The sequence below is a fragment of the Nyctereutes procyonoides genome, unplaced genomic scaffold (genome assembly GCF_905146905.1).
Source record: "Nyctereutes procyonoides isolate TBG_1078 unplaced genomic scaffold, NYPRO_anot_genome, whole genome shotgun sequence".
In the NCBI taxonomy this organism is placed as follows: Eukaryota; Metazoa; Chordata; class Mammalia; order Carnivora; family Canidae; genus Nyctereutes; species Nyctereutes procyonoides.
The window spans coordinates 25024502-25040027 of NW_026575030.1; the positions used below are offsets into that span (position 1 = coordinate 25024502).

The 15526-nt window shown below is 32.9% G+C and overlaps 1 protein-coding gene across 2 annotated transcripts in view; it reads right to left on the bottom strand.

Moving 5' to 3' along the window:
• The window catches only part of STXBP5L (syntaxin binding protein 5L), a 336858-nt gene that overhangs the window by 73656 nt on the left and 247676 nt on the right, over positions 1–15526 (bottom strand). Inside the window, exons 18-19 of one of the 2 annotated variants that reach the window (XM_055316231.1) lie at positions 13397–13548; positions 11442–11513 (exon numbers count right to left, since the gene is read on the bottom strand). In XM_055316231.1, coding sequence (XP_055172206.1) covers positions 11442–11513; positions 13397–13548 — 224 coding nt within the window. The remainder of the gene's footprint in view (positions 1–11441; positions 11514–13396; positions 13549–15526) is intronic. The other variant, XM_055316232.1, reaches the window with a different exon arrangement.

The following is a 15526-nucleotide window of genomic DNA, read 5'->3' on the forward strand; positions in this document are numbered from 1 at the left end:
CTATGTATCTATAATGTATCTTGGTGTATAATATAATGAAGACAGTATTTGAAGTAGCAACTTGTGAAATGTTAAATGAAATATCAGTATTTTTTTTGGAGACTAAAACCCAGTATACAAGTGTCTTCATACATACAACTAGGCTATACTTTGGGGGATTTTCTTACCAAGTTATGATTTGCCACAAATGAATATTTTCCAATTTGACTGACATTTTGGTGAGATAATTTTCTGTTGTGGAATAGTATATAGGATGTTTATTGGCATTCTATTTACTAGGTACCAGTAGAGTACTCCTCCTCTAATTACAAACGCCAAAAATATATCCAGACATTGCCAAATGTTCTGTCAGGGAGACAATTATTCCTGGTTGAGAACCACTGCTGTTATATTAGCTTGTTTTATTTGTTTGACTCACTCTGAGATTACTAGCTAAATTCTAGAAAACTCACACATATTACTAAGTAATAGCTCCTCTGCTTTTCTTGCTTTGTTCATTTTGTTTAAATTCAAAGATGAAACCTTATATTTTACCTACTAATTACACTTCAATGTAGTTGCTTTCCAGCACAAAGTCTTGAGGTAAAAAAAATATACACTAAAACTGATTTCAAAAAGAAAGGAAATCTGATTGGAAATCAGAGATATAAAAACTACTTGTTAACCAAATCATACATTTTTCAACTTATCCCTCTCATTCTATAGCTCTCTCTAGCCTTTTTGTACCTATTATGATAGTGAAAGCCTTCTGTTTTTTTTTGAAAGCCTTCTGTTAACCAATCTTTGTATATATGTTCTGATTCGCATCCCCTTTCACTTTAAGGATTTTCCTCCTTTAGTTATCCCTTCTCCCCTTTATCATCAATCTCTCTCTTCTAGGAATCATTCCATATTCACATTAATTTTAAAATATACTTTTTATCTAAAATGAAAACAAAAATTTCCTCCTCTTAACCCTTTATTCCAGTCCAGTACTGAGCTATTTTTCTTCACTCCTTCATACCAAACATCTTAAAAAGAGTTATTTACTTGTTCTATTTCCTCACTTGCCTCTCTTCTTCCTAATATAATTTTGCTTTCTATTCCAATACTTTTCCCAAACTACTTTTTAAAGAGTCTCAGAACAAGACCCACTAGTCGCTTTCCTGATCTTACCCTATTTTTCCTATCTGCAGCATTTAACATGGCTAAGTACTTCCTGAAACACTCCTCTTCATTTTGGCTTCTGCAATAGTGTCCCTAATTTTTCTCTTCTATCTGGCAAATTCTTGTGCCATCTGCTCCTGGTTCCTTTGAAATTTAAATGTTGAAATTCCTGATGGCTGTATCCATAATCCTCCCCCCCTTCCCTTTTCTCCCCTGCCTAGGCAATTTCATTTATTCCCATGTCATGTCACACTATATGTATACTAAAGACTCAGATTATAGCATTGATATTCAGATTTGTTTACTTGTTTGTTTGACATCTTCACTTGGATAAGTGATAGACATATCAAAATTTAACATATCTAAAACTCAAGTTTTACTGCTTATTACCATGCTCTACCTCAACCCTAACTTCATCTTTGTATTATGATACAATGTCAATCAGTTAAAGCCCAAATCTGGGAAGAATCTTTGATTCCACTCTCTGATCTCCCACATTGAATTAGAATTAGCAGCTTCTAATGATTCTTGGATCTATCCTTTTCTCTACAGTAACATTTCTAAAACCCTAGTCAAAACCACCTCCTTATCTTTTCTGGCCTCCTAACTGGTATGCTGGCTTTTTTTTTTTTTTTTTTTGGTTGGCTTCGCAATATTTTCTTAATGCAGCTGTGTGGATGATATTTTTAAGACATAAGTCATATCATTCCTCTGCTTGAAGTAAAATAGAATTTCTTATAATTGCCTCAGAAGCACATATAATCTTGTCTCTGCTCATATAGACATCAAAATCTTAACTCATTTTCCTTCTGAATAATTTTTCACTATGCTCTTAGCCTCTTTGGCCTTATTGCTATTTCTAGAAGATAGTTAGGTCCCTTACCACATTAAAACATTCTTATGGGTTGTTTATGCTACCTGGAATACACTACTCCCTGCTGGTTATGTGTCTAGTTCTTTTTTAAAAAAGTTTTATTGAGGTTCCATTCCCATATTTATAAAGTATATGATTTGGTAAATTTCAGCATATGTATACACCTGTGAAACTATCTCCAGGATCAAGATAATAACATATCCCTCATGCCCAAAAGAGTTGATGTCTTTTTGTAACCTTCCTTCCAGCCCTTCCCGTAAGTGCCCCTTCTCATCCCCAGGCAACCACTGATCTGCTGTCACTGTGCATTAGTTTTGATTTCCCAGAATTTTATATAAATGTAATCAACAATATGCATCCCTTTTTGCCTGCTTTCTTTTACTCAGTGCAGTTGTTTTGAGATTAATCCATGTTGCAACATTTCTCAATAGGGCATTCAAAGAGAGGGAGAGAGAGGGAGGCATACCATAAGAGACTCCTAACTATAGAGAACAAACTGAGGGTTTGTTTGCAGAAACTGAGGGTTTCTGCAGAGGACGTGGATGGGGGAATGGTTAAGGGTGATGGGTATTGAGGAGGGCACTTGTGATGAGCACTGAGTGTTATATGTAATTGATGATTACTAAATTCTACTCCTGAAACTAATATTACACTACATGTTAACTAAAAAATAAAAACTTGAAACATTAAAAAAAAAAAAGGAAAAAATAGTGTGTTCCTTTTATTGCTTAGTAAGCCACTGAATGGGTATAACAGAATTTGTTTATCCACTTACCTATTGTGGAGATTTTTAGTTGTTTTTGACTATTAATGTTTCAGTGTTTGGTTGCTATGAATGTCTTTGTATTCATACATGCTTTCCACTTTCATTTGTCTAGGGTTAAATAACTAGATATAAAATGACTACATCATATTATAAGTATATGTTTAAATCTTTATAACCTGCCAACTGATCATCCATTGTACATTCCTACCAGTATGGTGGGAGAGTTCTATTTCTTCCGCATTCTTGCCAATACTTGATATGATCAATCTTTTTAAATTTTAGCCACTCTAACCAATGTATAATGATATCTCATTGTAGTTTTAATTTGATTTTTCTAATGATGAATATTGAGTATCTTTTCATATGCTTATTTTTTATCGTTTACTTCTTTAATTTGTTGAATTAATAATGAAGGACCATCATTGCATTCCTGAAATAGTCTCTATTTAATCATTTTTTATATTCAGCTAGATTTGATTTCCTAAACTTTTCCATTTTTTCCAAGTTTTTGTTTAAATTCCAGTTGCTTAACATACAGTATAATGTTAGTTTTAGGTGTAGAACTTGGTGATTCATCACTTATGCAACACCTAGCGCCCATCACAACAAGTGCTCTCTTTGACCCATCACCTATTTAACCTATTCTCTCTCCCATCTCCCCTCCAGTAATTCTCAGCTTGTTCTCTATAGTTAAAAGTCTGTTTTATGGCTTGCCTCTCTCACTCTCCTTTTTACCCCCATGTTCATCTCTTTGGCCACTGAAGTTCCACATATGAGTGAAATCATATGGTATTTGTCTTTCTCTGACTTATTTTCCCCTTAGCATAATATACTCTAGCCCCATCCATGTCATTGCAAATGGCATGATTTCTTTATTTTTGATGGCTGAGTAATATTCCATTCCTATATATATGTGTGTATATATATATATACACACCCACACACACCCACACATTTTCTTTATCCATTCATTAGTCAAAGGACATTTGAGTTCTTTTCATAATTTGGCGATTGTTGATGCTATAGACATTGGGGTTCATATATCCCTTTGAATCAGTATTTTTGTATGCTTTGGATAAATACTTAGCAGTGCAAATGCTGGATCATAGAATAATTCTATTTTTAACTTTTTGAGGAACCACCATACTGTTTTCCACAGTGGCTGCATCTGTTTGTATTCCCACAAGCAGTATAAGAAGCTTCCCCTTTCTCTATATCCTTGTCAATACCCGTGGTTTCCTGTGTTGTTAATTTTAGCCATTTTGACATGTGAGATGATATCTCTTTAGAGTTTATTTTTGGTTTTTATCTCCCTGATGTTGAGTGATGTTGAGCATCTATTTGTGTGTCTGTTAGCCATCCATATGTCTTCTTTGAAAAAATGTCTAATCATGTCTTCCGCCTATTTTTTAACTGAATTATTTGTTTTTGAGTGTTGATTTTTATAAGTTCTCTATAGATTTTGGATACTAACCCTTTATCAGAGATGTCATTTGCAAATATCTTCTCTGATTCTGAAGGTTACCTTTTAGTTTTGTTGATTATTTCATTTGCTGTTCATATGCTTATTTATTATCAGTCTATCTTTTGTGAACTACTTATTCAATTTTTTTGCCCATAGTTTTATTATTTGCTTTATTTTTTATTATTTGCTTTATTATTGAGTTTTTATTTATTTCTCTTTAATATTTTTATTTATTCATAGAGACATACACACACACACAGACGAGAGAGAGAGAGAGAGAGAGAGAGAGAGAGAGAGAGAGGCAGAGACACAGGCAGAGGGAGAAGCAGGCTCCACGCAGGGAACCCGATGTGGGATTCGATCCCAGGTCTCTAGGATCACACTCCGGGCTGCAGGCAGCACTAAACCACTACGCCACCGGGGCTGCCCTATTATTGAGTTTTTAGAAGTTTAAAAATATATTCTAGATATGAATCCCTTATAGGATATGTGCTTTGCACATATTTTCTCCTAGTCTGTGGCTTAACTTTTCATTCTCATATCAATGTCTTCTGAAGAGTAGAAATTTTTAATTTTTAAAGAAGTCCAATGTAATCCTATGTTCTTGTATGAAGCATGCTATTGGTATGTTATTTTAAAACTTTTGTAGTTATTAACCCAGTGTTACACAAATCTTCTTTTTTTAATTTACAACTTTAGGTTTTTATATTAAGGCTCATAATCTATTTATAAATTAATTTTTTAAAGTTACCAAAAAATATGGATCAAAGTTAATTTTTTTACACAAGGGTATCTAGTTGTTTAAATACCAATTATAGAAAAGACTATCCTTCCTCTACTTAATTGCCTTTGCACCTTTGTCAAAAACCAGTTGTTCATATATATGTGGGTATATTTTTGAAGTCTCTGTTAAGTTCCATTGATCTATTTGGGTTTAACTATTTAATAGCTCTAATTTTTAAAAAGATTTTATTAATTTATTCATGAGAGACACAGAGAGACAGGCAGAGACATAGGCAGATGGAGAAGTAGGCTCCATGCAGGGAGCCAGATGTGGGACTCAATCATGCCCTGAGCCAAAGGCAGACACTCAACTGCTGAGCCACCCAGGCATCCCTATTTTTTTTTAAGTTTTGAAGTCAGGTAGTGTTAGTCTTCTAACATTGTTCTTTTTCAAAAACTGTTTTTGCTCTAATCTTTTGCATTTCTGTATCAACTTTAGGATCAGTTTGTCAATTTCTATTAAAAGTCTCCTCGGGGATCCCTGGGTGGCTCAGCGGTTTAGCGCCTGCCTTCGGCCCAGGGTGTGATTCTGGAGTTCCCGGATCGAGTTCCACATCAGGCTCCCTGTGTGGAGCCTGCTTCTCCCTCTGCCTGTGTCTCTGCCTCTCTCTCTCTCTCTCTCTCTCTGTGTGTGTGTGTGTGTCTCTCATGAATAAATAAATAAAATCTTAAAAAAAAAATAAAGGTCTCCTCAATTTTTATTGGAATTGTATTGAGTTATGGGTCAATTTGGAGAGAATTAACATCTTAACAGAGTCTTCTGAAACATGAACATGGTGTAATTCTTCATTTTTAGGGGGTATTCTTTAGTTTCTCTCAGCAATGTTTTCTCATTTTCAGTGTGTAGATCTTTCATATCTGTTGTCTTATTATGGCTAAGGGTTTCACATTTTTTAAAAGATTTTATTTATTTATTCATGAAAGACACACAGAGAGAGAGACACAGGCAGAGGGAGGAGCAGGCTCCATGCAGGGAGCCTGATGTGGGACTCGATCCCGGGTCTCCAGGATCACTCCCTGGGCTGAAGGTGGTGCTAAACTGCTGAGCCACCGGGGCTGCCCAGGGTTTCATATTTTTGATGCCATTATAAATGATATTTTCAAATTTCAACTTCAGATTGTTGTGGGTACATAGAAATAAAACTGATTTTTGTATATTGACCTTATATCTTGTACTTTATTAAACTCACTTATTCTAGTAGCTTTCTGTAGATTTCTTCAGATTTTCTTTATAGATGATTATGTCATTTCTAAAAAAAAAAAGATGATTTAACTTTTTTTTTTCTTGTCCAAGTACACTAGTTAGAATCTCCACTATAACATAAACTAGAAGTGGATGTGAATTACAAGTTTTTTCTAGTCTGGCTGTGTGGGAATAGGCACTATTTCCTTTGAGTTGGGCACTGTTTATTTTAATCCCTTCAGATGGCTCTTTCCCTGCTTAGTTCCCCATAAGTCTGTGTTGATCAGTACTGTTATTGAGGAGGAAACTGTAGATCTCTGGGATCTTCTTTGTGAACTATAGCTGTTTTCGGTTTCCTGGTTTCTCATCTTCATCTTATCAAATCAGGGCATCAACAGGTTTCCCCTGGATTTCCCTTCCTCCTATGCCTCCTTTGCTGCAGTCTAGAAACTCTCAGGGCAGTAAACATGTAGTTATAGGGTTCACTTCTTTTGTTTTCCATTTGTCAGAGATTACTGTGTGTCATTGCCTGATGTTCTGTGTCTTAAAAAAAAAACATAGTTTTACTTATTATGTCTGTTTAATTTGTTTATTTCAGGCTAGAGGTTAATCTGGCCTGTTTATATATCTGGGTCTGAAGTGTAAGTCCACAGAATTGTCTATTTCCTTCTTATCTCACAAAGTTTCACTTAAATGTTTTCTTCTGGGATAGGTCCATCTGTCATAACACCCTCAAAAATAGGTCCACCTTTTCCCCTTTATCTCACTTTTCTGATAGCATTGCTATCTTTTTTCAATTATAACAGTATATCTATGGATTATTTATATGTTTTCTATAATAAATTGAGTAAAGAGACCATAATTATTTCACTCATCACTATATATCTAGTGCCTAGAAAATGTTTGACAGATGTTTAATATTTGTTGAATGAATGAACTTTTCCTATTTATTATTTACCATAATTTTTGCTCATTTTTGTTCCTTGAGGAATTCCTTCTTTTCTTATTCTCTGATTTACTCCTGCATTTTTGATGTTCTCCAATTCATTTTTTTTACATTTATTTACCTCTCCTTCCTAGCTCTCTTATTCTTCCCCTTTTCTTTAAATTTTCCTCTATGCTTCTATTTGTGTTCCCAGCATCTGTTACGATTCCCTACACTGAAAAAAACCATGCAGTGAAAGCAGGAAAATATCTATAGATAGACTTGAGACTTTCTAAAGGATATTACATTACGTAAGTAGAAGTTGATGAGCAAGCACTCCTCTGATTCAAACAGGATACTATTATTCTCTAACAAGCAAAATTTCCGTCATTTTCACAAGTAGAAAGAGCACTAGATGAGACAGCTGACTGGGTATTAGTCATTCCATAGACTGGTTGAGATTCTGGAAAAGTTATTTAATCTATCTGTGGCTTGGTTTTGTATTATATTATAATAATGGCTACTATTTATAGAAGTGCTGTTACAAACACTAACAAAGAAAAGTTCCATAGGTCTCTAAGAGAGGTAGGGATTATGAGTTTTACTTTATATGTGAGAAAAAGGAAACTCAGAGAAGTTAAGTGACTTGCCAAAGATTACAGAGTAGTAATAAGTAGTTAATACATATGAGTAGTTAAAAAGTAGAAAAAGTAGAACATGATATAAATCTTCTGTGACCCTATGCCTGCTGCTCTTTCCAAATCATTTCACTGGTCAGTGAAAATCTTTCAAATACGGAGGTTTCCTTTGAGCTATAGAGTTTTCTTATTCTATGATGTGAAAGATTTGAAAATGGAATAAAGTTTTAGGGTAGGGAGTTCCTTGGAACCTGAACTATAATACAATAAAGTTTTAGGGTAGGGAGTTCCTTGGAACCTGAACTATAATACAAGATGATCAGTGAACGAGTCCAGGAAAGCTTGAAATTGAGGTGTTTCTTCAGAAATGAAAAGTATAAAGTTCAAAATAGAATGTGATATCACTTTGAGAGCAAAATTGATATAATAAAGTTTAAAAGCTGAATTTCAGAAAGCACTCTTTCAGTCTTCTCAATTGTGAAAAATAATTTTTTAAGTTGTTTCATTTTTGAATATATTTTTTATTGATTGTGGGTAAAAATTGGAAAAAAGGTGGTTTCCAATTATAGTATAATGTAATTGGTTTCCAGCAACCCCAAAACTGAGATACTTAGAGACACTGAATAGTACAGTGGAAAGCATATGAAATTTGTTTTAAATCAGATAGGTCTCAGCTTAATCCCCACTAATTATAACTTTGAGAAAATAACTTAGTATCTTTTGGCTTCATTTTGTTCATCTGTAGAGGAATCTACAGACAGATACCTATCTGCCTTAAAGAGTTACAATGACCATTAAAAAAAATATAACACGGAGTCAAATCGATAAGCAAAATCACAGAAAAGAATAAATACTCAAAGGAAGTGGGTTAAGTTTCTCCAAATAGAGACAATGCAGATATGCTTTCCTGAAAGTTAGGAAACCATTCATGAAACGGCCAAATAGTCTCTATTATAATAAAATGGAACTATAGAAATGTAACCAGATTATATGATTAAATAAATTAAAAAGCAAATTTTCATAAAACTTATTTTTAAAAACATATTCCAGGATATACCTTCAAATCATTAATCTGTCCCTTATCAAAATATGATATTAATTATCCAGAGAAGACTTTAAAGAAATTTGACTTCAAATCCCATGGCTTGTCTGAACTGCTAGATCACTGGTTGAGACATACAGGATCTCTTAATGTCTTCTAAGGACTTGATTTCACTTCTGTCTTGACACTTCAGATCTTTGTTCGAAGAAACTATGATTTTTTTTTTCAGAATCCTAGTGAACCCAGTAACAATAGACCATATCTCTGGTCTCACTTGTTAAATTTGAAAGATCCCATGGCTATTCATATGAGCAAAAAGAACCAGCTACTCTATCTCACCACCATCATCATTTAATTACTGAGCACATATTTGTGCTAGGTGCAGAGGGTACACAGAATTTGAGATCTACTCTTTAGGTTCTTGCCATGTATTTGGAAAGGTAGAGCATATGCATAAAAATAAGTAAACATACAAATGAATTTATGCTTAGTACAAGTGGTTCACATATGTCCATATATAAATATATATATAAGCTTGTACATTATAGGCATTGAAATAATGGAACTGGCACAACAGGACTCTCATGGCAACAGAAAAGATTTACAATTGGAAGTAAAATTTTAGCAGGGCATTTCCAGAGAGGGGATGATATGAATAAAAATTATAAGAGTAGCAAGATACATATGCTTGGCTTAAGGGGAATGTTTTATATAAGAGTAGTAGCAAATTCATTTGAAAATGTAGATGGGAATTCTATTTTAAAGTATCTTGAATGAAGGTTTAAAACCTTTGCTTTTTAAATTTGAAGGCAATATAAAATTATTGAAGGGTCAGAAGTAAGTGAGCATGTCTCAGAACTTCTTTAACCTTTATATCACAGTTGATACTGTAGAATTCTGATTAAGAACCTGCTCCTGTGTCTTATCCTCAGTATACAATTTCTCTTCTTACTATAAAAGCATTACATATTTATTATAGAAATATCAAAAAACACATAAACTAAAATAACTTTTTAAAGTCCACACACAATCTCATGTTTAGAAACATTTATCTTTTTTTATAGATGGATGCATTCTCTCTGCTGCTCTCGCTCTCTCTCACACACACACAATATTGGGGGCACCCAACCTTGCGAAGGCTAAACTGGGATTCAGAAGTTCAAGTATGTATGTTAACCACCTGGAGACTATTTACAGGAAAAGTTTTGGCTGAAACATTTTATGTGGCAGGGAATGGGTATGAAAGAATAAAATTAGGGTAGAAGTCAGCTAATTTTTTATGTAAAGAGCGATATAGTATTTTGAGTAGCATGGACCATATGGTTTCTCTGGCAACTGCTCAACTCTGCCACCGTAGTGTGGATGTAACCATAGACAGTACGTAAAAGATGAATGTGGCTATGCTCCAATAAAGTTTTACATATGAAAATTGAAATTTCACATAATTTTCAGGTGTCAACAAATATCATTATAATATCTAATAGGTTTTTATTTCAAGAGAAACAAAAAAGTCAACATAGATATCAACGTTCTATCACAAGTCACCAGGAGCAGAGACAGTGAAAAGCATCCAAAAAGGGGGTGTTCTGCTAGAGTAGAAAACTAGAGGATACTGATGATGGAAAATAAGTTACCCTATGGGCATTCCCAGGAAAATTTTAAGGATTTCACAAGAATTGAGTACTTTTAGCTACAGGAAGACAGTATCTTAGGTTATTATAAGTGATGTGATCCCATTAATCATCTTTAAACTTGTGAGGTGATGTCTGAAGAAATTCAAGATACAATGTGTGTGTATATACATATATATACATATTTCATACAAATATGAAGCCATTATATATTGTTAAAAACCTGCTTTTAAAAAACATAACATTGATCAATATATTATAAACATCTTGTCAATGAATGTTTACCCCTAATATCACTAGTATCATTTGCATCTACAATCATACCCTCATTTTCTATTCTTTCTGCACTAGTTTACAGAATTGCTTACTCTACTGTCTTCAAATTTGCATTTTCTATCATGCCAAATGTTAATATTGACTTTTTAGTTTGTGATTTTAATTCGCCAACTTCATAGTGTTTGTTACCTAAAATCACTATAGAAATGTGTTTGTGTATTCTATTTTAATTAAAAGAATCAGATATTAGGAATACTTAGCTAACTATAAGATATCTAATTACTTAGAAAAAGAAAATATTGTGGCCCTTGTTAGAATACTTTTATAAAACGGCTAAAGGCACAAGATTTCCAAAACAAGAAAGCATTCAATTGTTATTGATACTGGCATGTCAGGTTTACTATTTATAAGGATACCATGGCTCTTCCTCCCCCAAACAAAAGGCACTGACTCTTGAACTAGGAGAATGTAGTCTGCATGGTTTGAAATAAACACTGGAATTATGGGTGTGAATAAATGAGCATATGACATTAGCTTGATTTGAAGTATTTACATAATTATTAAAACCATCAGGTTGCACTTCCATAACAAAACAAAAATTTGCATGCATGCTGAATGTGTTTTTAAAAACACATTACTAAGCACAGACATATGGGTTTAACTCAGGCATTAAGACTTAAAAAGCTATTTGCCTAACCTTTATAGAACTTACTCTGATAGGAAGTACGGATCCGTTTCGTTAAATCAGGATAAAGGTTAGACAGGCCACGCATGCAAAAGTTGTCTTTGGAACATGCCAGAACATCAGCATCAGCAGCAGGCAGAGGAAAGAGAGAAAAATAGTCTAAAGTGAAAGGAAGTGATATCATACCAGAATCTAGAACAGCCAAGATGAAGAAATTGCAGCAAGTTTAGGTAATCAAATTAGAAAGGAGATATTAAAAAAATAAATCAATTAGAAAGTAAGAGGTGATAGATGAATGATGAGAGTGCTGTAGTAATTTTATTTAATCAAATATCCTATAAGAATAGATGTCAAATTTCTCATATGCTTTTCAGGTAGTAAACTTATTTCACTTGTGAATAGTATGTATGTTACCTCATAAAAATCAAAATGGTTATCTTTAATCTTCAGTATTAACAAGAAAGATTGGGGATTTTAGTCTTTGGCATTTTATTTTTATAACAAAGTGAGTACTCATCGTAGTGATTTTATACACTAAATATGACAAAAGATTATAATTTAATCAGTTTTTCCCTGATTTTAAATTATCAAAAAATTCTAAGCTCAAATCATAACTGAGACTCAGTATGTTTAAATTAAGTAACAGTTATATTATGCTTGTCACAATATACACCTTGTCATTACATTATGTATATCCAGAAGTAACGTACTGTCATAAGATCCTGTTTTTCTACTTCAGTTTATGCTTTTAGCATACAAATATTGCCTTCTGTCCCCTAACATCTTCCTATCCTAGAGTCCATAAACTTTCAAAAATCAATGTTCTTTCCCAATTATGAGGGACTCTAATGGTATATGCATGCACAATGTCTCTTATTCTGTCTTTTTTTCAAAAGCCGGAAATGGTAGAGGCAGAACCTATAGAATTTGAACTTTCCAGCATTCCTAAAATATTGCTAATATCTGAGATACCTAACAGAAAACAAAGAAACTCCAAGTTTTGAAGGAGAAATTTTGTGTTCCGAAAAAGGGTTTAAATTAGCAATGTGGAAAAGGTTGAGGTTTATCTTAAAAAAAAAAAAGATTAACATGATACCTACTATCATGTTATCTTTTTATTTTAAAATATTCTTTATGTGAGTAAATTTAATAACGGCTTTAATAATCAATGATTTTTTTTAAAAAAATCAATTATTTAAAAAACAATCTGATAGAACTAAACACATAATACTATAGATGTACAAATCTTTGAGCTCAACTAATTTTTTATCAATTAAGTTATGCCAGTGGACAGACAACTATTTGGAGAAATATTCAAATTTCAATAAATTTTGGATAATTCAGCATATCAAAATTTGGCATTATATAGAAAGTATTTCTACTTATGCCTTAATTACCCTTATATGTTTTTCTTTTATATTTAAACAAATTGGTCCTGTCAAGCAAAGTGTTATCTTTTATAGCATTTTAAAATGTTAATTAATAATGTTTATTGCATTTGTGAACATACCTTCAAGAAAATCACCATCCAACAAGGAAAGGTGACAGCTTGAATATAGAGTTTAAAAAATTAAAAATAGTGAAATACTTACAATTATATTTTTAAAGAGTCCAGATATATTAGAAGAAAATTATCCTGTTAAACACAACTATCACAAACAAATTTTTCAACTACAAAGCCTGATTTTCATCACATTTTTATATTTAATAGCTTCTTACTTTCTGTTATTTCTTAGGAGTTCGACCTAAGAAACTTGAGATACTCCCTAACTTTGACAGCAAATTAAAGTTTAAACACTTCCTTTATCTTTTCAAAGATTATTGGTATGCTTCTGCCCAATTTTATTTACATGATATTATAAATTATGTTGATTTTATATTGCCATGCATTTGAAAAATATCATAGAAGAAAGATAAGAAATCTAAAGGTAAGAAAACAGATGAACTAATCAAGTTCATAACCATTTTGTTTTATCTCCTACCTGCAATGAACTGCTTGTTTTTTCGAGGAGACCGTGGTTGACGTTGGTATAGGTCACTTGATCTATATAGGTCAATGGTCCCCATGCTTAACAGTACTGTCTTCTGTATAAAATCGACCACAGCCAACCCATTGCAGTTCCCAAATGCAACTCTGAGAGAAAAAGAATATGCAACTAGAATGTATCACAGCAATCATTATTATTTTTATCTTTGAATAAAAATAAGATAATTGGAAAGTAATGCCTTAGGGTTGGGGAGGTTAGATCATGATTGGTATAATGTCAGGAAGGATATCATGCCTTTACATAGGATAGGGTGGCCTTGTATAATAGACCACTGCAGTCACATTTTATCATCAGTTATATTATGTAAGTAGTGATTAACCAATCTGTTCTTTAACTTGGCCTTATATTTTTATAGTAGAATCATATAAAATATTTTTTTTATGCAATGGGGAAAGAGATCAAGAAATGGCACACTTTAATAGCTATAGATGGTTAGGTACGTAATTAGATGCCTTTTTAAAATAGAATTAAAATTGTTAAGCTCCAAATTATGTTTCTTCTTAGACAGTATATATTTAACATAAAATTTTACATGAAAATTAGCTATCTATGTCTCGAGTTTTGACCATAGAATAAATAATTTTCACTCACAAAAAATTAAATTTTCTCACTTGTTTTTTTAATCCTACTTATTAAAAGACAAATATCATTTGATTAATTTCTCTTGAAAATTAAAATAGCTCTCCTAAGCAAGTATTTTGAAGATTTACTTATTTATTTGAGAGAGAACATCAGCAGACGAGGCATATGGAGAGGAAGAGAGAATCTCAAGCTAACCCCATGCTCAGCACAGAGTCCAGTGTGAGGCTTGATCTCATGACCCTGAGGCCACGACCTGAGCTAAAACCAAGAGTTGGTTGCTTAACCAACTGTTCCACTTGGGTGCCCTTAAGCAGGTATTATGGTCAGCCTAAAGACTGACCACAATACACAAACTCTTTTCTCAATTTAGAACATGCCTTTTAACTGAATAATTATAAATTTGTGCTTTTGCTCCCTACACTAATAAACAATAGTTGCATAACTGCTGTTTTGCTCCTTATAAGTAAGTTCCATGTTGTTTTATTGCTTAGATTGAATCTGATTAACAAATCATCAGTTTATTCTGTTTTTTCTACTCCACCAATCATAGCCTTCCTTAAAATAAGTAAAAAGAAAAGTTCTACCATACTGGATGTTTGCTATTTCATATAGAGTTCTACGTCTTCAATAAGACAGACTTTGGAAACTAAAAAAAATATTGTCATAAAAGTCAGCAGACTCAATCTCCAACATTTATAGGTGACCTTGAAAAAAATTAATGAACTTAAAAAAAAATTAATGAACTTTTCCAGGCCTTAGTTTCTTTACTTTATAAGAATTAAATACTAGATTTATCTACTTATCATGGCTTTTATGAAAACCAAATCAGAAATTTTTATTAAAGTACTTTGAAAAATTTCCATACGTAAGTAGGATTGGCCCTAATATAAATAAATGCAATATTACACATATTACATATTGTAGCAAGTTAATCTCTTTAAGCTTGTATAGGTATGATAGAGTTTCTAAATGCAATACTGACAAGAAAAAAAAACAGGAAAATAGAATGTATTACATCAACTAAAATGATTTTTTTATTTATTTTAAATGTTTATATTTCTTTTTTTTTAATTTTTTAATTTATTCATGATAGTCACACAGAGAGAGAGAGAGAGAGGCAGAGACACAGGCAGAGGGAGAAGCAGGCTCCAAGCACTGGGAGCCCGATGTGGGATTCGATCCCAGGTCTCCAGGATGACGCCCTGGGCCAAAGGCAGGCGCCAAACTGCTGCGCCACCCAGGGGTCCCTGATTTTTATTTTTGATTTAAAAATAAGAATACTAGAAAGTTATACCTTAGGGTTGGGGAGGTGAAAAGTTGGGGAGGTCAGGCAATGATTATTGAAAAATACTGGATTTAATTTCCTAACTTAAATAGAAAACTGGACAAACTATATTAAGCAACAGTTTTCATATTTTGGCCAACAGGCAACACAGGATGAGAGAAATATAGCATTCGAGGTAAATTCTAGGTATTTTTTTT